General features: G+C 40.7%; 1 protein-coding gene across 3 annotated transcripts in view; it reads left to right on the top strand.

Annotated features, from left to right (window-relative positions):
- Positions 1 to 25,674, top strand: part of slc24a2 (solute carrier family 24 member 2) — a 44,970-nt gene extending 19,296 nt beyond the window's left edge. For 2 of the 3 annotated variants that reach the window (XM_017720796.2, XM_017720794.2), the window contains 8 exons: positions 5,277 to 5,312; positions 5,995 to 6,103; positions 9,144 to 9,218; positions 10,137 to 10,213; positions 11,448 to 11,585; positions 14,592 to 14,681; positions 20,509 to 20,675; positions 22,712 to 25,674. In XM_017720796.2, coding sequence (XP_017576285.1) covers positions 5,277 to 5,312; positions 5,995 to 6,103; positions 9,144 to 9,218; positions 10,137 to 10,213; positions 11,448 to 11,585; positions 14,592 to 14,681; positions 20,509 to 20,675; positions 22,712 to 22,961 — 942 coding nt within the window. In that variant the 3' untranslated portion in view covers positions 22,962 to 25,674. The remainder of the gene's footprint in view (positions 1 to 5,276; positions 5,313 to 5,994; positions 6,104 to 9,143; positions 9,219 to 10,136; positions 10,214 to 11,447; positions 11,586 to 14,591; positions 14,682 to 20,508; positions 20,676 to 22,711) is intronic. The other variant, XM_017720795.2, reaches the window with a different exon arrangement.

Below are 25,674 nucleotides of genomic sequence, written 5' to 3'. Positions count from 1 at the left end.
CATTTCACCACGCAAAGAACTGTTTAAAGACAACATGACTCCACACCGTTCTATATAGAGCCTCTGCCTTTCCTAAAGAACCCAGAAGAACCATCTTTTTTAAGAATGAAGTTGTAAATTAGCAATAAGGGGGTCATTTCAGGACAATTGTAGCATAGACAGTAGACTTTAGGTTGTAATCAGCTGCCCTGTTAATGATTTTTTTGTAATTTTATGTACAATAACAACTTACACACTATTGTTTTCATTGTGAAAATAATGTGTTGACAGTATTTCAAGAATTTGTGAACAAGAAGTGAATAAAATGACAAATAATATACTGCAATTATTATTTCTATGCTTACTTTGTCAACTATTTGAACTCAATGATGAGTTCTATAACTGAAATTTTACAGCTGTTTCGGTCATTTTAGACTCTCGTACGGCTCATTTTTATCATCTTTATCATCTTTTATCATCTTGGACACATTTTTATCGTCTTGGACTACACCATACCAATAAGAGTCCTCACCAATAAGACTCCTAACATTGCCTTCACCTACCTGTGTAAAGGTCGCTCTGGATAAGAGAGTCAGCCAAATACTGTAAATGTAAAAACAAAATTAACATTTCTGTGTTTTTATTTAGATCTTCCTAGTGTCATGCTGATACATTGACGCCGTAGCGTCATTTTGTACATTTACCTGCATCCAGATTGGTTTGAAAACATTTTTATTTTTGAAAACATTGATTCCAGATTTTTGAGCCCATGAGCAGTGGACAGTGAAATGGCCCATAATCCTGGATGATTCCACTTGGTCACCACAGTGTGTAGCCATCCTGTGTTCCATCTATGTGTCAAAATCTTCTTAAAACAGTGACAGTTTCTCAGGTTTAAGGTTGTCTCTGCTCTAAAAGGCTGATGCAACTTGGATTAGACGGGACAGCTGTAGATTTCGTACTGACCTGGTCTTTCATGACTGACTCTGTTGAAGACGTTTGTACAGTGTAACCAGTAACATGTCAAGCCATCCATGTTTAATGAGTACACTGAACTAATTATGCCTTTACTAATCCACATCTCCGTTTGGAGCTCGACTAATGCAATTAAAACGGCATCAGGAACAGAACAGCATGTTACATTGAACTACTTTTCTAATCGTGCTTCTGTCACGTTTCATAAGCTACTGTTCACGAATTCGTACACCGACCAGGCATAACATCATGACCACCTCCTCGTTTCTACACTCATTGTCCATCTTATCTATTGTTAGCCCCCTTTTACCCTGTTCTTCAGTGGTCAGGACCCCCATGGACCCTCACAGAGCAGGTACTATTTGGGTGGTGGATCATTCTCAGCACTGCAGTAACACTGACGTATGGTGGTGTGTAAGTGTGTGTTGTGCTGGTCTGAGTGGATCAGACACAGCAGTGCTGCTGGAGTGTTTAAACACTGTGTCCACTCACTGTCCACTCTATTAGACACTCCTACCTCGTTGGTCCACCTTGTAGATGCAAAGTCAGAGATGACAGCTCATCTGCTGCTGCACGGTTTGTGTTGGCCATCCTCTAGTCCTTCATCAGTGGTCACAGGACGCTGTTGGCTGGATATGTTTGGTTGGTGGACGATTCTCAGTCCAGCAGAGACACTGAAGTGTTTAAAGACTGCAGCAGCACTGCTGTGTCTGATCCACTCAGACCAGCGCAACATACACTAACACACCACCACCACGTCAGTGTTACTGCAGTGCTGAGAATGACCCACCACCCAAATAGTACCTGCTCTGTGAGGGTCCAAGGGGGTCCTGACCACTGAAGAACAGGGTAACAGAGTATCAGAGAAACAGATGGACTACAGTCTGTAACTGTAGAACTACAAAGTGCAGCTATACAGTAAGTGGAGCTGATAAGATGGACAGTGAGCGTAGAAACAGAGATAATGTTACGGCTGATTGGTGTATGTTGTCATTTTTCATCATAAGTCAAATGATTCAAATGTAATGATCATACATGCCAACTTGTGAGTTGAATCCATGTTAAATTCAGTCGTAACTTAGTGAACTCGTTTACTCTTGCAGGGTTTCTCCTTTTCTAAGTGTCCCATTGTAGAAGGTATCTGCAAAAACCAAACTCCACTATACACAATGCTTTACTTCATATAATCAGATTGAGTGAAAAGTTACTGCTTGCTATGGCATCATACTGTAGTCGTAGTTTTGACAAGCATGATCATTATCCCATCATGCTCTGGCCTTTGGGAACTGCTCTATACAGTAGCCTTCAGCTAATGTGCAATGCTACCCTTCTGTTGATTATGCTGTTCTAGAAGCTGTTGACGCTTAACATGAAGATAATTCACTAAGCATATTCTGTTTTCTGGGACCCAATCAAATGTAGTCAGTCAGCCAAGACATGCTTGGTGTCTGAAGGTTGCTTCTGTAGCTTTGCAGTGGAGCTAAGAGGCTAACGCAGTTTAGCCTAGCGCTAACTTAAAGCCTATGGGTCATTCTGCAGATGCAAAGTGTCACCGGTGTTACCTTTCTTATGAGGACACGTAACGCCAGTGACATTTTTAATGAAAAATGCATTTTTACAAAACACCTGCTACAGAGGCATCAAACCACTTATCGCCAGTCATGGAAAATCCACTAAAATATGGAATTTAATCCATTTGGATTCTGTTTTATCACAATTACCTCAGAATAAAGTCGGTCGCACCAGTGACGTCAACTAAAAGCTTCATATGAAATCAGGAGCTAAATGAGAAAATCTCTGAGAGCTGAAAGACTCAGTGGACAGATCCTCAGACAACAGGTCAAAGGAAGCCGAGCGACGTCATCGGTGTGACCCTCATTTCAAAATAAGAGATTTTTTGTTATGTGGTAACACCAGTGACACGACTCCTGGGGGCAATTTCCATTAAATGTTTTATAATATTTATTTGTTTTCTTTATGCATTTAATTCATATATTTCAAAGTCATGTACAGATTATTGTAGTTAAAACTGAAAAACCTCAAAATATGGCCTCAGCCTTTACACGTGACCGTGAGGACGAGAAGGTGTAATTATTAAAGTAACTTGTTTTATTTTAAAATATAAATAAATTTTAGCCCTAACATGTTTTTGAACTGTAATATATCTGTAAACGCTAGGGACACAATAATGGACGTTTCTGTAGTATGACCCCTATATTTTCACACGCTTGTCTGAACCCATGTGGAGTTTGTTCGTTGATCTCTAATAGACTTAATTATGCGGTTTATGATACTGTATGGTAAACCGCTATCTGTAAATATGGACTTAAGTGCGTTAGCTTAGCTAATAACAGCATTAGCATGCCTCAATTATATTTCAACTACCACTTTAATGGAGGAATGTGATCGTGATTTGGAGTAGTGGTGAACGATGGAGCACTGGATGGTCCCTAAACATCATGTCCATGGTGCCTCATGGAGAAAACCATAGCCTGGCAGTAACGATGGGATTGGTTCCATTCACATCAGCAAATATGAGTTCAATTCTTGGAGATCTATGCATTCAGAGCAGTTCGGTGTGAAATGGTTCATTTTAGAGACTCAGATTTCTTTACAGTGGTGATAGGAACCAGGGGTCCCCATGACTACAACACAGATATAGTTATTTTATGTACCATCCAAAACCACCAGTGGACCTACACGACTCTTCTGAGTTTTATGCGGAGTGTTGATTGATGGTGGATTTGTGGAAAATCTGAAGTTTTTCTTTGGGACTATTTCGCCTCACAACACCTTCCATATTATGTATCCCTCCACCAGGAATGGATTTGAGGGCCAAAATCTTCTCAAAAGTATTGTGAAACAGTGTCTCAGACATCACGCAGTGAATTCATAACCATTTTGTGTAGTAACTTTCTGTGAGGGAGGTGGACGTCTGGTTCCTATCACTGCCACTGTGAACAGTTCTGACTTGGTAAGTTTCTCTAGAATGGGCCGTTTCATGCCAGAAGTCAAGAGTATGGGCTCATGAATCAAGATTGGAGAATGCTTGCATATCTACCTGTTATGATGTAAGTTTTATTACCTGAGAATTGAAACCAAGTTGCCTGAAGTGATTTCTTACAAATTTCCCTAATTAGGCCTGCACAATACATCGTTTCCTAATCTTTATTGCGATACTGTTTTTTGCTATGTCCTGACAGCTCCAGGTGAGTTTCTGTGGGAATTGTGATAAATCAAAATTGACCCATGGTCCAAAACTATAAGAAATGTGGTCAAAATAGTGCAGGCCAGTCATTAACCATGTTGCACAATGTGCTTTTAATATATTGTGAGGTGTATCGCAATTGCAAAATCTAGCAAAATGATCGCAGTATAGAATTCTGTCCATATTGTGCAGGCCTTATAACACTTACTCTTACAATTGATTAAGTTCTAGGTATTAACCAGGTATGTATGAGGGACAGACTCCAAAGTATTACATGACTATTTTGGCTAGCATGATGCAAGGTTCTGATACAGTTTAACCAAATTACAGGTTCTAACTATGTGTACTGAATAAGTGTAGGGTGCAATTAAAGAAAAAATTCTGTGCACTTATTTTGGGTAAAATGATGGTAAGTACCAAAACAGTCTAAATAAATTACACTGAAACTTACATTTATGCATTTGGCAGAGACTCTAATCCAAAACTGTTAATGTAGCATTAAGAGTCTTGCCCAAGTCCTCTTAATGATATAATCTGGTGTACCTGCCTGAGCGGGGCATCGAACCCCACACCACTTGAAAAACAGTGCTATTACCCACTATGCTAGACCAACCAAAATGATTAATAGGTTATAGCTATTAAACTGATTAAGGACAAAGTAAAGTACCTCATAATGATTTGTAGTAACAAGGTGGTAAATACAAATACATACCAAATAGCACTGTATCATCACATGTTTAAGCAGGACAGTAAATCTGAAACACCTCCAAGATGTGCTGTAACATGACGTCAAAAAATGCAGACAGTTTTCTGAAATAAACAGTAAAAACCCGTAGAATCACAGTAAGAATCACTGCCTTACGTTACAGCCCAGATTCAGTTTAGTCTATAGCTAGAAAACAGGTGCATCCGGTATATGACTCTGTACCTTATTCATCCACAATCTTTTTACATCATGCTGCTTCATACCAAAATAATTACACAGTACTGTGGAGTTTGCACTACACACTTACCCGTTTATATCTAGAACCTGCCTTAAAGAGTGTCTTTGAGGTCTGTGATTGTGATTTGAGTCGTAATCTCACTGAATAATGTCCTCTTTGTCTCTCTGAAGGTCAGCACTGCTCCAGACGATGAAAACAAACTCTCGGTATGAACTTTTACTTTTTTCATGACCCATAAATCTCCATATATGTGTGTATTTATGTCCTCATTTTGCATATCGTTCTACTACATTATACACTCTTAGCAAAAGTGGTTGTGTATGGTACCAAAAAAGGGCTTCGTTGGCTTGTAACAACAGTGGAACCCTTTCTTTGGTGCTAAATAAAACCCTTTTCAAAAACTACAACACATTCTCCATCAATCTGAAGAACCCTTTCACAATGCAAAGCACCATTAAGCATGCAAAAGGTTTTTTGAGTGTTCATGGTTCTATATGGAACCAATTTCTTTACTAAAGGACCCTGGAAGGACCACTTGTTTTAAGAGTGTATGGCGTACGAATACCATTTACATGCTTAAAGGGTTCTCTGCATTGTGAAATGGTTCTTCAGATTGACAGAGAATTTTTGTTCTATACAGCACTTAAAGCGGTTCTGCTATTGCTACCATGTCAAGAACCCTTTTGGTGTTATATAGAACCATTTTTAAAAAGGTTCTATATAAAGCCATGTACAACACGTCCTGCGTCAATCTGAAAAACCACTTCACCATGCTAGTGGTTCTTTGGGTGTTCATGGTTGTATATTGAACTGCAGTGTTTACTAAAGAACCTTTGAAGGGTACAGAAACAAGTAGTTAAACGTTCCTTCTCATTGGCTCTCCTATAGGCCAAGCCCCGCCTCCAGAGAGGAGGAAGCTCCGCCTCTTTGCACAATTCGCTGATGAGAAACAGCATCTTCCAGCTGATGATCCACACACTGGATCCACTCAGTGAAGGTAAGACCCTCAAACACAACACTGTATGGGAATGTAAGGCTACTCTGTCTCTTCCGAAGGTCCCTCCTTTACCATCTTTGGTGGACACCGTCTTCCTGAAGAGCTTATAAATTCTAGGGGTTGTGACCTTCAGGGTTTATTTTGTTTGATGGCAGGCGCTAAGTTGAAACATCTCTATTGGAGATCTAATGACTACGCAAAAACATCAAAGTCTTAAATGAGATCGGGCTAATTTTCATTGTGTTCCAAGTAGGGATGTAACTATAAGACATCTTGTATCGAATTGTAGTTGCAGTTTATTGTATCGTATCATATTATGTCTTTGTGAAGTGCTTGGCATGTTAGCTAGTGGCTAGTGTTTTAACTTGAGGCTAACATTTTAGGTATTGGACAGAGCATTCGATTGGGACACTGTAAGGTTTAGCGCATCTTTTGTTTCAAATAATGTACTTTTAACATATTAAAGGCTTCAATAACATCTGGCATGTTGAGAACTAAATCAAATCTTCACCCCAGAATTAAAAAAATCTCAGCAAGCCTGAAAAAGTATATGGTTACAACCATGTAGACGTGGGCAATATGGTGATATTATATCATTATTGTGATAAATTATGTCTGAGCATATCGTGGACATCGTTAGTACTAAAAGAAACTATTTTTCATTTCAAAATGAACATAATTAGGTTTTTTTAATTAGACTTAATGCAATGCAGTTTGTAAAATATTGAATACATTTTGAATCGTTGTCATTGTGATCATTATTATTATTGTTATTATTATTTTTGTTTGTGTTTTTATACAGTATGTGCTCTATTTTGTCTGTTCCAACTTATTAAATCTCAAAAAAACGAAATATCGTAATCATATCGTGTATCGTGAAAATATTTTGAAGTATCATGATAATATTGTTTTTGCAATTTCGCCCACCCTTACACCCAGGGGTAGCGTACAAACAGGGGTGCAACTACATACTTTCTGAGGTGGATGCAAACATATTATCGGCGCAACCCCCCCCCCCCCCCCCCCTCAACTTAAAGTGACTGAAAAAAATTAAAATTAAAATCAAATATTTAAGCAGGCAAGCTAAAATAAGGAACTTTATAAACAGAATACAAATTAAATGGTAAGAGCAAAAAACAAGCAATGAGGATTTAATTAAGAAGAAATAAAATAATTCAGAATAAACTGATAAGTGGACAGGCTAAAATGTAACGCAATAAAATAGAGATTAATAATTAGAATAATAAAATATAAGCACAAAGAAAGAGGGTTAAAACACCAAGTTTATATAAAAAAGTAAATTATGGAAATAAAATAAACAGTAAAACAGAAGACAGAATAAATAAAAGGAAGAAATAAAATAAATAAAAAGGTAAAACAGAAAATTAAATAAATAAAAGGACAAAATAAATAAAAATGTAAAGGAAAACTCAACTAAAACAGTTACAGGCTGAATGTGTCTGAATGTGGCTAGAAACTAAGAGTTTAAGCTGATTTAGTGCCACCAGCGAGCTGAGCTTTAGACCAGGCTACCACGGTTAGCATATTAACTAGAATGTTGACTAGCTAGGTTAGCTAGCTAAACAGGCTACTATAAAGAGCTGTGGCTCGACTAATGTCACTCGTTTTGAAGTTAAACCGAGAAAATAACCAGTTCAGGGTTAATCAGGTCGTAGCTGGAGAACCAAGTTTAGCTTTAACGTTAGCTTGCTGCCTCACTGCTATCATTCATCTGGCTGGCTGGGTAATATTAATATGGCTAGCCTTAGCTAGCACAGTAACATACATCTTAAACTGAAGAGGCGACCTCTTCTGATTGTGTGAATCTATTCCCGGTGAAGTGCGGGATCTTTGGGGAAACTATGGAACGTTTGACCTCTTATTAGATTCCTTTATTTTGAATAAGTGCGTTTGGGAACGCAGCAGTGAGGCAGCTTTGCTAGAACCCAGTGGTCCAACGCTACTTTCGTACCCTACAGTCTCGTTTTGGTAGACAAAGGTGACGTAGGTGAATAAAGCGAATAAACTGACCAACCTGCTGTCTTTCAACCACTTTGAGAAGCTTTTCTTCATCCCTACATCTTTTTCTCTCTCCCTCTTCCGTTCCCTATGGGGCGCGTTCTCAAGCGCCTGTGTTTGGGAGCAAATGACAGGAGGGTGGGGACGGAGTGGATGGGCGCCTGATTAGTGCTGTGCTGTTTATTGATGTGTATTAGACTTGAACAAGCAGCTCTTACAGAAAATGCAGACTAGAAATAAGCCCCTCTAGTGCAGCGCCCATATGCGCCGCATACGCTGCATACCCCCTTTTTGCGCCACTGCGTACAAAGTGCAAAGCTTCTGTACTTGAGCAAAAAATACAAAAGCACTTGCTTGTGAACGTGCCTGAGCTAGAGCTAAGCGATTTGGGGGAAATTTATAGTTGTGATTTTGTAATTATTTGTAATTAATACGTTTATTTCAGCTTAGCAAGGCGTTTACACCCATAAAAATAAAAGAGGGGGAAAAAAATCATAGCTATCACAAAAATGATAGGTATAAAATGAATGGACATTATAATTGATACAAAAACTGTACTGACTGAAAAGGTGTAGTCTGAAGCTATAACTCTCCCTGAACAATATTCTGATTTAAATTCTGTTTATTTTCTATAAATAAAAGATCCAGGTCCGGTTTTTGTGTCCAAGAAGGCCAGAATGTCCACGTTTTTTGGCCTGAGCCTTGAGTGCTGAACATATTGTGCCAGACTGCCAGTTAGTTGTGGTTGTGTTGTACAGCACATGTGGATGTTGGGTTGCTTTAGTTTCACAGGCCGATGTTATTAGGTTAAATGTAGGTTAAAAATGAGGTTGAATTTAAAACTTAAAACTTGTTAAGACAATGTGGCTAAGTATGTAGACTACAGCTGAAATTACAGCTTAATTTGTCACATAGCTGAGGTTGGTCACGCAACACTGACCGGTTCCAGGCTTTTGAACGTTGCCGTATACCCATACAGGGTAATACACCCACAGACACTGTTGTTATGTTTGTGTTTCAGGGAAGTTCAAGGAGAAAGCTTCTATTCTGCACAAGATCGCAAGAAAAAAGGGTCAAGATGACGTCAATGGTTTGGGTGAGTTCAGTTCAGGCCGTATAATAGAATTGTGACTTCATCACAACATAGAAACTCAAGTGTTGCATCACTTTTAAACAACTGTGTACAACGTTTTCCATTCCATTTATTCCCGAAATACATATTTTGCCCCTTTGCACCAATTCAGCCATATCCTACCTGTATAAAACACCCTGTACTTTACATGCTGGGAATTTGCACATATGAATCTGTTATTTATATTTGTTTGTGTATTTATTTGTTTACTCTTTGTATCATGCACTTTGCACTCTCTTATACTTACACAAGCACCAGCGTAACCAAGAAAACCTGGCTACATGTGCCTAAATGGTTCTTGGCTGGGACATTTGGTTCTTTAACTGGTATAGAACGTAGGTTCTTTAAATCTGTGTTAAAGGTCTTTCAAACTTCTTCATGATCTCACATACCAAGGATGGTTCTTTAGGGAACCAACAGTGGTTCTTCTATGAAACCATTTAAGCATACCCCTGACGTTCTTCAAGGGTTCTCTAGTCAAAGGAATGGTCCTATTTAGAAGCACGAATTCCATATAAAACTATTTCATGCTTAAATAGTTCTTTGAGTGGTGAAATGGTTCCTTACAAGAATGTATTGTATACGGTTCTATGCAGCAGGATGCAAAAAGGATTCTTCTATTGTCACAAACCTGACATCATCGCAATAGCAGAACCCTTTTTGGTTCTATAAAGAACCATTTTCAAACTGGTTCTATATAGAAGAATATACAACACGTATACAAAATCATTTCACCACGTTAAGAACCATTTAAGCATGAAGATGTCCGAAATAGAGCTCATAGGACTGCATAGAACCAGCCTTTACTGAAGAACCCTTGCATACTTGGTCAGTGAAGCAAATCTGATCTCTCCATGTTTTCTGTTGTTTTTGGTCCCGTAGTAGATAAGAACCTGCCCAACAGCTCCAATGTGGAGGTGGAAGTGACTCCGCCCATGAATGGCAGCGTAGGGCAAGAGGTGAGTTCTTTATCATCATCATCATTAAAAGGATCAAAAAGCATCAAAAACACTGAGATCAGAGCAATCATAGTCATAAACATGCCTCATTTAACCGGTCAACAGGTTTTCAGACACTTCCAATTCAGATTTCAATACACAATATCTATTGACTCTATACCAATAAATGTGACCAACAAAGAAAGTATTCATAAGCATAAATAAAGATGAAAGGTTTTAAAAATGAAATTGATAGTGAAAAAAGTATTCGGACACTATATTAATCTATACAGCAGATTCGGCATTGAAAACCTGTATTTTTTTTTTTTCATTTCAAACCTAGAAATAAACAAAAAAAATTGAAATTTTGAAAAAAAAATTAAAATAAGGAAAAAAGTGCAAAATTCTGCACTATTTCTAGGTCACAATTCAAACTGAAGCGAATCTGTGATATTCCCATGTTGCGGCCGTTTGAGGAAAAAGTCTTCCTTCCATTTAAGCTCGTGTTCAGTCAACTCTTAGGTGGATTTGATCTGTTTTTAGAGTGTAGCTTGGGTGTCATTAAAATGGGGAGATAACACATACTATAAAAAATTCTGAAATTCATGTTCAAATTTCTAAATTTCCACTTTTCGGTCAAATTTCCATGCTTTTAATATCATTTGCAATGAAAAGGTTTGTGTTCAATTAGATTTTCGGACCCCACTATATGTAGCAGTTAAAAATGAAACCAAATCAAGGTCTACTTACTAGTGCCACGAAAAAACACAAATATTCTCGTGCAGATTGCACCTGGTGTCACTGTAAAAACATCATTGCCTGGGAAGATTTTACAAGTAGCAATCATAGTGAAGCTGAGAGAGCTTCCTGAAGTTTAGATGGAGAACATTATTAAACAGCACTCGAATAGAAAAAGCTAGAGCCAGAAGAAAGACCTTCAATCTGCCTTATATGGAATGTCACCTATCAAAATACCCCAAAAATCCCAAAACATAGGCTATGGTCTTTTATTTCTGCCATCATTAGCAGAAGCTCACCTTCCAAGAACGATATAAGCACCTGTGAAGACATGGGGCAGATTTACTAAGACAGGTGCTACTCATCAACAGTGGCTGGGAGTCAGTTTAACGGCTTCTTCTGAGAACCTCTGTGCAAATGAACACAGGCACAACTTCATAATTAACATACGATCAGCAGAATATGATCCTGTTGATTTGCATGTGAGATTTTAACTTATTTTGACTTCCTAACACAGGCTGAGAAAGAGGAGGAAGATGAAGATCAGCCTCTCAGCCTGGCGTGGCCGAACACACACCGGAAACAAGCAACGTACCTCTTCATCTTCCCCATTGTGTTTCCACTGTGGCTCACGCTGCCCGACGTCCGCAGAGAGGTACCAGACTCATCTTTGAATTATTTCCAATAGTGATACAAATACACACATTATCTAAGCCGCTGATCCTCCTGGATCAGCGGGTGCTAGAGCCTGTCCCAGATAACAAACCTGGACAGGTCACCAGTCCATCACAGGGCAGACAAATACATCTAAACTTAGGGGCAATTTCAAGTACCCAGAGGATTCCCACAGAAAGGACCCTGGTTACCCGGCTGGGGAATCGAACCCAGGCCCTTCTTGCTGTGAGGTGACAGTGCTACCCACTGTGACTACAATACTATACTATTTTGATATCTTCCTGTATATTACAGAAATAAAGTGGATATACATTGTTCCTCTCATAAGCATTACACTAATGAGCTACACATTAGCACATATAGACCACCGCATACAAACAGAGCAAACCACTGAGCTGAGTCAGGGGTGTTTCAGTCACGTTTCAAATGGAAATGTAAACCCAGCAGACCCTTGATCACCTCCCGCTGTGTAGTCAACTTCATCTAAAATAGTCCACTTTGTTCTGAAGGCAGCTAAAATAAATGGACATAGCATTAACCTAGTAGCACTTCTGTTTCCTCTCGTAACGCCTGAGGAGCCATCTGACTCACATAGCTTCTTAACATGCGATGGCGTTTTAGGGCCACTGTTATTAAAAATGAAAATAGTAGACTTTGAGAATAAAGTCATAATACTCTGAGAAAAAATTTTATGGTATGATATTTCAAGAAGGGCGGCACGGTGGCGTGGTGGGTAGCGCTGTCGCCTCACAGCAAGGAGGGCCTGGGTTCGATTCCCCGGCTGGGCGACCGGGGTCCTCTGTGTGGAGTTTGCATGTTCTCCCCGTGTCTGCGTGGGTTTCCTCCGGGTTCTCCGGTTTCCTCCCACAGTCCAAAGACATGCAGTCAGGCCAATTGGATGTGCTAAATTGCCCCTGGGTGTGAGTGACTGTCTGCCCTGTGATGGACTGGCGACCTGTCCAGGGTGTATACTGCCTTCCGCCCGAAGACTGCTGGGATAGGCTCCAGCACACCCCCGCGACAGTGACGGAGAAACGGCTTAGAAAATGGATGGATGGATGGATGGATATTTCAAGAAAAAAAATCATACTATTTAGAGAAAAAAGTTATATTTTTTAGAGAAAAATGTCTAAATATATTGAGAAAAATTTCATATTTTGATAAAAACAGTTGTACAGTAAGACATTTCGAGAAAAATCATACTATTTCGAGAAAAAATGAACAATATTTGAAGAAAAAAAAGTCATAGAAGTAGGTTAATGCCAAGAAAAGTAGCCAGGAATCTGGAGCAAGCATGTCTATTGGCTCACTGATGCTAAGTCTTAGTACTTAGGTATTGAAATAATGATGATGACGATGATTTAGCCTTAGTCTTGAAACAAGGTGAACAAGAACATGAACCATGTTTCGAGGGTGAAGAATCTGTTCAAGACTCAAGAACCTTCACGTAAGGTAAAGGTTCCACACCCGTGGTCTCCAGCTGGAGCAGGTGTGGTAAACTGGTTGGAACTATAAACTCTGCAGGAAGGTAGATCTCCAGGACTAGGGTTGGAGGTCGCTCTTCTACACCAGTCCAAGAGTTCCTCCTAGAACCTTTACATTATGTGGAGCAGGGGTGTTCAGTCTTATACACAAAGGTCCAGTGTGGCTGGAGGAGCAGGAGCTCATCTGACCAGTCGTTTGAAGACTCATCAACTGTTGTGTTCCTCCTCATTTGGAATGAAAACCTGCAACCACTCCAGCCCTAAGACTGGATCTACTGATTCGGAAGCATCTTAAAACTTTAAAAAAAGGTTCTTCCCAATCAAATATCTCTAAAAACATCTACTGAAAGGCTCTTAGAGGAAGCCAAAGTAGCTCTTCCACCACCACAAAGAAGCAAACTTCAGACACCAAACATGTCTTGGCTGATTGAATAAATATGGGTTAAGGCAGGAGGGAAACTAGGTAAACTGCACTCTTACAAAAGATGGTTCTTCAAGGGTTCTTCAGTAAAGGGAATGGTTTTATTTAGAATCATGAGTTCTGTGTAGAACCATTTCTTGCTTGGTGAAAATGGTTTCATTGCATGGAGAAATGATTCTTCAGACTGATGGAAAATGTACTGCATGTCGTTCTGTACAGAACCTTTTCGAATATGGTTCTTATATAGATATGATGGTTCTATATAGATATAATGGGTCTCATTTTGGTGACTTGGATTCTATTGTAATAAGCTTTACATTAAAACAATACATGCTTAAAACAGATGGTTCTTCAAGGGGTCTTTAGTACAGAAAATGGTTCAGTGTAGAACCTAGAACACTCAAAGAACCCTTTGCATGATTAAAGTGTTTTTTGCATTGAGAGGTGGTTCTTCAGATTGATAGAGAATGTGCTATATATGTTCTATACAGATATAATGGGTCTCTTTTTTTGTTGACCTGTATAATTGAAAATGGAAAGTACCAAATCGGGTTCTTCTATTGTAACAAGCTTTATATCAGCAATACACATTTTAAACAGATGGCTCCTCAATGGTTCTTTAGTAAATAAAATGGTTCTATAGAGAATCTAGAGCACTTTGCATGGTTAAAGGGTTCTTTGCATCGAGAGGTGGTTCTTCAGACTGATGGAGAATGTGCTGTATATTGTTCTTCTTGAAAAGGATTCTGTATAGTACCAAAAAGGGTTTAATGTTGTTACAATTTCACCCTTGGGACAATACTAGAACCCTTTTTGGTGCTATATAGAACTCTTTTCAGAAAGGTTCTATATAGAACCATCTATAACACATTCTCCATCAATCTGAAAAACCATGTCGCCACACAAAGAACCATTTAAGCATGCGGATGGTTCTGTACAGGACTCATGGTTCTAGGTAGAATCAACCCCTGTATTAAAGAACCTTAAAAGGAGCTTTTTAAGAGTGTAGATCTTTCAGTGAGGATAGTTTACAGGCTGTTTGTGTTCATTCATTCATTCATATCTTCTTTCTTTCACACAGACTTCAAAGAGGTTTTTCCCTGTCACGTTTCTGGGCTCGATCTCCTGGATTGCTGCCTTCTCCTACCTGATGGTTTGGTGGGCTCACCAGGTGAGTGGTGTTCTGCCTCTCAGAAGAGGTTCTGGTGGTCTTAATCGCAGACGAAATGTGAATAGTCAATCCGAATGCAACTGATACAGTCGCCAAAGTTGTGGCATACTATCCAGACTATTGGGATCAAATTAACATGGGGTCCTGGAGTGTTTTCCTCTTTTACGGGTGATTTTAATTCCACATCTGTGGAACGACAGGCCTAATTACTGTTCATCACCAAACTCAACGTTGCTCTGATCATTTTAGTCCCATCCAGTTACACATTTCCTTGCTTGCTTTGGAAAAAAAAAGATTTCTGGCCACTCCTTATCAGTAGCCATCTGTTAACAATCCAACTAAGAGCTCAATTGGAATAGTCTAGTCTGATTGAGGCCATTCGGAATACAATTCCTATCCGAATGAAAGAGGTGGGTAATCCTGTAAATTTTCAGTTGAATAGAAGAATAAAATCCATTTAAATGCCTGTATCTGATTACATTCCCTATCGGAAAGTTTAAGTTTGTTCTGCATGTGCGTCACATCATAGTAAAAGTTTATATCGTTCAACACGGCAGAACAGAAACTGGATCTGCAGAGGAGACAAAGTTTATAATCTGATCGTTAAAAGACGGCGGTGGAACAGACGTCCAGCTTATGCATCTCAGAACACGACGTCTTCCTCTCAGCCTTCTTTAATAAGGGCATGTGAAGGACGTTTTCCTGAGTCTGACGTCATTTTAAAGTAATAAAAACACAAGCACTGCTCACTGCTGCTCATCTCACTCTGACTGGACTCACATGATATTCACTGTCATGGTAACGTATTACACTAAGTAGTATTCCACGCATTTTGGACCGGATTACTTGTAGCACAAGAGATTGTCATCACTGCAGAACCAAAAGTCCAACTCCTCCCATGTCATGTTTTAATTGGTCTGAACTAGAGTGGAGCTGATAAAATGGACAATGAGTGTAGAAGTAGGTGGAATGACCTAATAAAGTGGCTTATCAGGCTATATAACATTTAATATGATTTTTTTTGTCATTTTTATTAGATTTATGGAAATGTGTGGCAGGAATACCAAATCCTTTTAAATGTAAATGTTTATATATTAAAATGTTTTATTTTATTAAATGTTTTTTATTATGAAATTCCAGGATTTAGTTGCTAAAAACACACTTACGTGCCTTATTTTGACCTGTCATATGTGCATTCTAGTGTCTAAAAATGTTTTCAACTAGAACTCGTCTATCATAAGTACACTTGAGATGTAGGCCTTCTGACCGGACTTTTCGAGTTTTGACAAACGAGTGTGAACGTCATGAATCGTGAGCAGTTCTAGAGGCTGGGTTGTGGCATTCACGACGGAACAACATCAAGAAAACAAAAACACCAGCAACACCTGCGGGTTTCCCACAGATAAAAATGCGACAGGTTAGACCAATGAAATAAGTCCTAGACGGAAAACGTAAACGACACATACTAGTTTAAAGACCGATAGAAATGCGATGATTTTAGGCGAATGAAAAGAAGACATGGGTGGAGTTGGATCAGGTCCGGCTCCACCCCTTTGGACTTGTGGTTCTGTGGCGACTCTGGGGCATGTAAATGGAGATTTTCCATCAGATTGTTGAGTGGAGTGAGATGTAAACACCTCAGTCTTAATCTGTAATCAGAATGTGTTCAATCTGACTGGCAAAAATCTTGGTCTCTTAGTGTCTCCATTCGTAGCCCAGGAGAGCATCATCAGGAGGAGAAAGAAAAAAATCAATGAGAAACACTCATTGAAGGGCCAATTATAACAGCAGCTACAGGAATAAAACAGTGCTTTTTGTTCGTAGACACATCAACTTTTTTGGAAAGTTTTTTTTTCCCAGAAGGTTCTCTATGAATAATGTCTAGTTGTATTTCTTTGTAACGCCAAAGAAGAGAAGTGAGTAGGATCTGATTGCGAACAATCTTTATTTTCAAACCGGGTAATTTCAAAGATCTTAAAAGACAGTCCATCTTCACCAAGGGTGCCAATAATTATGCAAGTGACCGTATACAAAGTTCCTTTGTTCTAAAAAGACTGGAGCAAGTGCAGTCAGACATGCTTCACTGCAGCCAAATAATCATATGCATTGATGGTTATACAGAAAAGCATACACTAAAAGTCCAAAATTATCCAGTAAGTATCCAGCACTTTACTTGTTGTTGAATATTTGTTGGAATCTCTTTACATGGGCATTCACAAAATAACCTCTAGAAACAGATACTTTAAGAACGTCAGTTACCGCAGTTCAAACTACGTCCAGTAGGTGGAAACAGTGCGATCATAGTCAGGCTGAAGCCCAGCCGCAGCACACACTGTGTTGCTAGCATAGAATCCGTGATCAGTGCCTTTTTGTTGAAGTACAGCTGTTATGAGTCACTTCCTCATTTGAGCTCAACCATAGTTGTGTTGAGGTCAGCCTTACTGCCTTACTGACTCAGTCATTCAATAGCTAGGAGTTGCTAAGACACTGCAACAAACAGGTTAAAGGCTCCAACCTCCCAGTTTTAGCCTCACCCTCACCAGAGCCTCGTGATACCTAGATAAATACGGCAATACCTAAACATCTGAGATGATTCATCAAACCTGCCTCCACATTTATGGTGAGCATTTTTCATCATCTAATAAGTTAAAGTTCTACCATGTATTCTTGGGCATTTGTGCTCTTTTAGCTTAAATGACCAGCAGAAGCTGTGAGAAAATACTAATAATGCTAAACAAAGAACTGAACACTAGCAATGAGCCCTATGAGCCCTAGGTATTTTTCTAGAAAACTGTTGACCAATAGAACTGGACGTTCTGGAGCAGCAATTCATTGGCCTAAAGTCAAAATGCCCATTGCTAAGTGTGGGCTAGAGGGGTATAAAGCCCCCCAGCATTGGGCTGTGGAGCAGTGGAACTGCGATCCCTGCAGTGATGGAGCTCCATCCCGTACCATTCCGTCCCGATGATCTAGAACTGATCATTCAACGTCAGCGTGTGATCTCACTCATGCGCAATCAAATCCTCACCACAATGTTCAAGCCTTCTCGGAAGAGTCGAAGTCGTAACTGCAGCACAAGCTCATTATTAATGCCCTTAATATCCTTTCATTCCTTTCAGAACAGTCAGACTTCACGCTCCACACAGGAATCTCATGCTGGGGGATGACAGTAGCTTTGATTTGACGAGGTGAAGAAAGAGAGAGATAATGACAGACTGATAGCAGGAGAGAGAGAGAGAGAGAGAGAGAGAGGGAGAGAAGGTGTTATGCATTGGTGGAGGTAGCTGCAGGTGAAGGCCGGAGTCTCTTCGGGCCGTGGTGCGGCTCTGAGCAGAACAATAAAAGCAGCCAAATCCCAAAGCCAATTATCCGTTCTTTTCTGTTCCTGCTGCAGGTCCAGTCGCGCTTAAGGCCGTGACACGCCGGCTACTTTTAAAACACCAGGGCTCACGTAACAGGGCTGAGGGACTAACGGGGCAAAGCTCGCTTGAGAAACATCAACTAAACCAATAGCAACTATCAGATCCTAAGTGACTGGCATCACAGTCATACTCCAGTCTAAAACAGCTGAAAGTGCCTCCAGGGCGTGTTTATGGGTCACTCCACAGAAACGTCCATTTATGTGTCCCCAGCATGTACACATATATTAGTTGAAAAAAACATGTTTGTGTTACAATTTATTCATATATGAAAATAATGCATTTTTAAGAATTACACCTCAATTCAGCAATATAGAATATATAGCATTCCAAGCACCACAGAAGAGCTCGTCCCCACAGTCGTGTGTGAAGGCTGAGGCCATATTTTGAAGAGAAAACATGTTTTTTCTGCAATTTTAACTACAATAATCTATACATGACTATACAATCTATGACGTATATGACATAAAGGAAACAAAATAAATCCCCAGGAGTCGTGTCACTGGTGTTACTGCGTAACAAAAACCTCTTATTTTGAAATAAAAGTCACGTCGATGACGTCACTCGGCTTCTTTTTACCTGTTTTCTGAGGATCTATGAAGAAAATCACATGGTGAGTTCACTGTGTCTTTCAGCTCTCAGAGATTTTCTCATTTAGCTCCTGATTTCATATGAAGCTTTTAGCTGACGTCACTGGTGTGACCGACTTTATTCTGAGGTAATTGTGAAAAAATAGAAAACAAATGGATTAAATAACATATCTTAGTGGATTTTACAGGATTGATGATGTGGTTTGATGCTCTGCGGCAGGTATTCTGTAAAAGGCATTTTTCATTTCAAATGTCTCTGGTGTTACTTTCATTATGTGTAACACTGAAGAGGACTGATAACACCAGTGACACCTACGGAGAGCTAGAGAGAGAGAGGACGTTTCTGTAGAATCACCCATATATGTATATTTGGCTTCTCTCGGTTCAGACCAAAGCAGAAAGTCATGCATTGTTACTTTTCAGTTTTGGTTCACTTAACATTCACATTGATGTACAACAAACCAAAAGATGCAAACAAAAGTCCTAAGAGTAAAACTGATTTTAAAACAGCTTTTATGATGTATAATAACTTTGATAACGTTTACCGGACTTTATAAATCGTGCTGTTCTCGGTTCTGTCTGGGCTCGCTGGTTTTATTAATGTCTTATGTCGTGGGTCAGTCGTGGGCTGGAGCTGAAGGAACCAGCCTTGTGACCGGAAGGTCGCTGGTTTGATAACCTGAGCCGACAATACGTGACTGAGGTGCCCTTGAGCAAGACACCTAACCCCCAACTGCTCCCTGGGCGCTGTGGATAGGGCTGCCGGACAAGTGTTCTCCCTGCCCCCTAGTGTGTGTGTCACTGGGTTAAACGTGGAAGTGAAATTTCCCCTTTGTGGGAATAATAAGGGTCACTTAATCACTCATTTGCAATATTACAGCAATAAGCCACAAGACTCCCTGCGTTACTATGGTTACAACCAGCCAAGTGGCTCACTGCTTTTACAGAACTAAAAACTTTGGCACATTAATACATACATAGGTCTGTATTGCATTCACACTTCAAATGGACTGAAGCAGACTTTGTTTTGAATCTGCTCAGGGGCTTATTTGCTGCCCACCAGCGTTTAGATGGCAACATCTCACTAGCACTAACAGAGCAATCACACCAGGGTTCATTTGCATCAAACCAAACCTGTCAAATCTGAACGCCTCCTTAGACAGGATGGTTCAGCCTGGATTACATCAGTTAATACAGGTTTGACTTCTCACAGCAGTGCTGCTGAAGTTTAAACACTGTGCCCACTCACTGTCCACTCTATTAGACACTCCTACCTTGTCAGTCCACCTTGTAGATGTAAAGTCAGAGACGACAGCTCATCTGCTGCTGCACAGTTTGTGTTGGTCGTCCTCTAGTCCTTCATCAGTGGTCACAGGACGCTGGTCACAGGACGCTGCCCACAGGACGCTGTTGGCTGGATATTTTTGGTTGGTGGACTATTCTCAGTCCAGCAGCGACACTGAGGTTTTTAAACACTGCAGCAGCACTGCTGTGTCTGATCCACTCAGATCAGCACAACACACACTAACACACCACCCCCACCACATCAATGTTACTGCAGTGCTGGGAATGACCCACCATCCAAATAGTACAGAACTACAGTCTGTAATTGTAGAACTACAAAGTGCTCCTTCAGGGTCAGTGGAGCTGATAAAATGGACAATGATTGTAGAAATAAGGAGGTGGTTTTAAGGTTATGGCTGGTCAGTGTATGTAAATCTGCATTTGAATGTTAAGTCTTTCCTGAATTCTTAGCTAAAGTGAGCAGTTTGTTCCACCTGTTTAAGGAATTTCGCCTGGTTGTGGTTTACCCTGCAGGTCGGAGAGACTATAGGCATCACAGAGGAAATCATGGGCCTGACCATCCTTGCTGCTGGAACCTCCATTCCTGACCTCATCACCTCCGTCATCGTGGCCAGAAAGGGTCTGGGGGACATGGCTGTGTCCAGCTCCGTGGGCTCCAACATCTTTGACATCACTGTGGGGTACGACGTCGTCATCATTTGATGTTACTGATACAGCTTGAGTTGTCACTCTGTCATCCTTTCTGTTGTGGCGTTTATTATATGCGTTTAATATGTTTTAATGTTCAGTTCCTAACTCCTAATTAGAGCTCCTTAACAAGCAGCTTGTCGCTACGTCAGAGTAATGAGCTCCGCCCACTCGCTGCTCAGCCGGCAGTTCGTTCTCCAGCTCCTTACACTAAATTCCCAAACTGTCGTCACCACTGAGCAGCTTTTCAGTCGGCAGCTGTGACAGAAGAACAGCTAAACAACCTGGAATCAGCCAGAAATGAACCCAATACCAGTCGCCAGCTGTGTGGTCTGATCTTCAAGACCAAGTCAGACTGAGCCATAAAACGGAGCCAATATCAGGTTCAGCTCAGTTTGGTCAGTTGTTCCAGATCTGTATTAATGTTGTTTTGTTCCAGCCGGTCTGTAAAGCTTCTTACAGCCCGTTTAGTTTGGCGAATGGTGTTGGGTTCATTTCTGGCTGATTCCAGGTTGTTCAGCTGTTCTTCTGTCACAGCTGCCGACTGAAAAGCTGCTCAGTGGTGACGACTGTCGGTCAGATGTGATCTTAAAATATTCATTCTCTGTTTGTAGCAAAGTAAGAAGGAAAAACATTCAGTGGCTTGAGCGTCTACAGCTGTCAAAGTCGTGAGTGATACAGTGTTTGAGAAAAAAACGGTTAGAATCAGCTTGTGTGGCCAGAACTGTTGTATAATGTTATCTTTAAAAACATATAAAAGTGCATATAAAGCTTCAAGAATGAAACTCTCAAACTTCTCACAAAAAATGGCTAGCTAGCACCAGCAGCAACCGTTGATTCTGCTTCTTTCTATGTTGTCCAACCGGTGCTACAGCACCACCAAACTCAAGCTGTCACCCTCTAGAGCCAGTGTTTGGTTTGGTCAGTGTTTGGTTTGTTCGTTCTAGACTACTGTAGAAACATAGCGATGAAACATGGCGGCCTCTGTTGGAAGAGGACCCGCTCTCTTTATAAGAATGATGTCACGATTGGCCCCTCCCAGTCCTGTCCATGTGCTTGTGTTTACCTTCTAGTCCTGTCCATGTGCTTGTGTTTTCACTGAGTTCTTCCTGGTCCTGTCCCCTTGTTTTCAGACCCTGCCCTTGCTTACTTCCACTTGTATCTTGTATTTAAGCCCTGTGTTTGTCCTAGTTTGTGTTTGGTCTTGGTTGGTATTGTATTGTTTAGCATCAATATTTAGCATCATGGGGACAGTCGTGGGCTGGAGGTTAGGGAACTGGCCCTGTGACCGGAAGGTTGCCAGTTCGATCCCCAGAGCCGACAGCACATGACTGAGGTGTCCTTGAGCAAGACACCTAACCCCCAACTGCTCCCCAGGTGCTGCGGATTGGGCTGCCCACCACTCCGGGCAAGTGTGCTCACTGCCCCCTAGTGTATGTGGTGTTTCACTGCATGATGGGTTAAATGCAGAGGTGAAATTTCTCTGTTGTGGGACTAATAAGGGTCACTTAAACATTCTTCCTAGCCTCTGTAATTGTGTTTAGTCTATGTTTCTGTTTGTCATGTCTGTACCCCGATATCTCCATGTTGGCTCCTTGACCCTGGACTGTCTAGACCCTGATATTGGATTTGCCCCTAATAAATCTCACTTCTCTCAGCACGTGCGTCCAGCACGTTTTATATATTATCTTCCATTTTGGCCTATAGATTCCAATAAATCTTCTACACTGCAGCTTTCAGGAGTTTTACATAACGCCACTGTCGGAACAAAACCTCGTATCTCCATTTCTCTGTTTTTCAGTTTTTGGCAGAATTTGAAAATGCTTGTTGTTCTTTACACTGTGTGTAAATTTCATGATGAATGGACCAAAAGAAACGACTAAAATGACTTGGACAAAATTCTTACATTGAAAGCAAAGTGGGTTTCATTTCATTCACGTTATCATTTTGGAGATACGAGGTTTTGTTTCGGCAGCGATATTCTGGCCATTCTCACACTAAACAGGCTTGTCTGTTTATTTGTCCTCAGTTTGCCGTTTCCATGGCTCCTGTACTCCATTGCGCACAACCTGAAGCCGGTGACGGTAAGCAGTAACGGTCTCTTCTGCGCCATCGTGCTGCTCTTCCTCATGCTCCTCTTCGTCATCATCTCCATCGGCGTGTGCAAGTGGAGGATGAGCAAGCTGCTGGGCTTCTTCATGTTCATGCTCTACTTCGTCTTCCTGGTGGTCAGCGTCATGCTGGAGGACAAGGTCATCAATTGCCCTGTCTCGATCTGAGAGATTCGACTGGTGCCCCCTCATGGAACCACTCTGCAGCGCACATTACAAAGCCACGGTAACCATACGGAGCCCCCTGGAGAACCTGAGAATGACAAGGACGATGCTTTGGCATGAAAAAAAAAAACTTCTCCCATGAAGGAACTGTGTTTGTTTTATTTCTACTGATATTTTCTTCGTTTTTCATGGGACAGTAGAGACCCATGCAGCGTGCACTGCCCATAGTTTGACGTGGGGGAAGATTCTGTGCACTAGATTTAGGCTGTTACAATTTGTGGGACGGACGCAGGCTGGACACAGGAAACGGGAGACGCCACACCCAAGAAAGGAGCTGGACACATGGCTTCTCTCTCCGAAGACTCAGGGAAACAGCAGGGGAAAAACAATGATGCTGTTAGCCACCCGACCACGTTCAGGACTTGAACTTTACGCTGTTACGTTAACGGAGTTTAATGAAATAAAAGCCTTGTGTTAGACAGCGAACGTGAAAACCGACGATACGGGTGGGAGACGAAGCTTTGCGTTCGCTTCGTCTGCAAACGAGTCAGGGATGAATGTTTCGTTTTCTGTGTATACCATATCATTTTAACACGGCAGATTTAGTGCCATTTAGCGCTAGCGTTCAGACTTCTAGGGCTTCCGCTAACCGAACCAACTCGCGGGTTTGTTGCTGAAAAATATTCTTTGAATATCTATAATATAATCCAACGAAGTTTATTCTTTGTAATTAACTGTGCAACATTTTATATGTTGTTTTCTTTGGAATAACCGTAAACCTGGTTTTCATTTGTCACGTGGAATCAAAGCAGGGCAAAGGTTTGAGGAGTGGGCCGCCCGTCCCCGATCTCTTTAAAAGACTAGTTAAGCAAAATGCCAATTAAACCTCATTTAAACAGTTTTACCCCCTTTACCACGAGCGCAGTCGATCAGCTAAGACATGTTTGAGGCGTCTTTGGACCTACAAGGCGAACAAATAATGGAATTAACCAATCAACCCTAGACCTAAACCATGGCACGCTTGCCTCAGAGCATGTGGGCTTGATCAGTGATCTCTATTAGACTTGATTGTGAGGTTTCTGACGCTGTATGACTCACTGTTGCCTATAAACATGGACTAAAGTACGTTAGCGCAATGCTAAAAACAGTAGTAAGCAGATAGGAGTGGGAATGGTTACAGGCCTGACGATCCAATATTATCACCAGATTTAAGCCATGATGTGGTTTTATGTTTTTTCATATTTAAAAGTATTGTGATATGAAATATTATGATATATTGTCAGTTTATTACATTTGACTGCAAATTAGAAAACTGTTCTATCTAAAGAAGTTTACACCTCAGGAGCAACACTGAGACGCGAGGTAGACATAACATTCAAGAAAACTCTGTCCTTACATTTACAGGGGCTTTTATTTGTGACGTAGCCAATCAGCATTTAGAACTTTATACTTACATATTTAACCAGCAGTGGAGCGACAGCAGGTCAATGAAATGTTGGGAGTCTCGCAGAGTGACTCTGATTCTAGAGGGAATGGTGAGGTCAGACCTGGCTTGGGCGAGATCTAAAAATAATTAGCTTGATATTTTCTAGGTGAAAACCGTGATGACTGATTGTATCGCCCGTCCCATATGATATATAATACAATACTAATCCGACGTGTTGTCGATTTTAAGCGACGTTGCTGCAAACGTGCATTCATGAGCTCCTTCTGGTGAAGGTTCACGTTGACTTGTTTGCTAACAGCAAGTCACCATGAGGCTGGAGAACCTTCCAGCTGCAATCCACACCTTTAATCTGCTTTTCTCATTTAATGACATGTTTTTTTCCCAAAAGTATTGCAGTGTTGCGTGGTATATGTATATACGCTCAAGCCCGAAAAGCAAATTTTAGACACCAAACACCAAGAGAGCAAACTTGAATGATGTTGAACGCTGTTAAATATGTATCGATTTCAATCATCGTATTGGCCACTGATTCAGTGATTGAATGACTGGCTATTCAAGCATGTTGATCAGTGAATATAAACATCAGTGAATATAAACATCAACCCAACATTGCTTGAATCAGAGTTTGTTATCTGGGTTGTCTTGGTTGAACTACATCTGGCCTAAGTGGGCAAACTGGGTAAATCTGGTTTTCCTCCAAACTATTCCTTTAAAGCTTTCGAAGACTGGGTTCTAAGTCGGCTCTAAGGCTCGAATCACATACATTCCGAGCTTAAAAACCCAAACATGCCCTGAATGTGTGAAACCTGATTGTGCGGTGGACGTAAACACAGCCTTAGTGAGCTTCTAATATCTAATTACTCTCTTTCTCTCAGGCACACTCTCTTTACTCTCACGCAACAACAACGATAAAGAGATTTTTATATATACGTTAGGTGCATCTTCATCATCATCATCATCATCATCATGATCTACTGTATCTAGGCTATTTAACTACATCAGTTACTCACTGTATTGTTCCTGGGACTGCCGAACTGGACTGTAGGAAGCTGGCGTGAATAGGCTCATGCTGTGTTTCACCCGTACGACCTGCACGTAGCAGATGTTCATGGATTTACGGGATCCCAGTTTCCTGACGGTGCTCTTAGCGTTGCTACACCACCTCTGCAGTCCGATGTTATGCTTAGATAAGAAAGCTCCTGTATCTATCCATCTCAAAGTGTTGTATATGAACACTGACAGAAATAAAAAAATGACTTTTAAACTTGA

Source organism: Pygocentrus nattereri, chromosome 22, assembly GCF_015220715.1.
Source record: "Pygocentrus nattereri isolate fPygNat1 chromosome 22, fPygNat1.pri, whole genome shotgun sequence".
NCBI lineage: Eukaryota > Metazoa > Chordata > Actinopteri > Characiformes > Serrasalmidae > Pygocentrus > Pygocentrus nattereri.
Note: the sequence above shows the minus strand (reverse complement) of the source record. Positions and strands in the feature narration are given on the sequence as shown.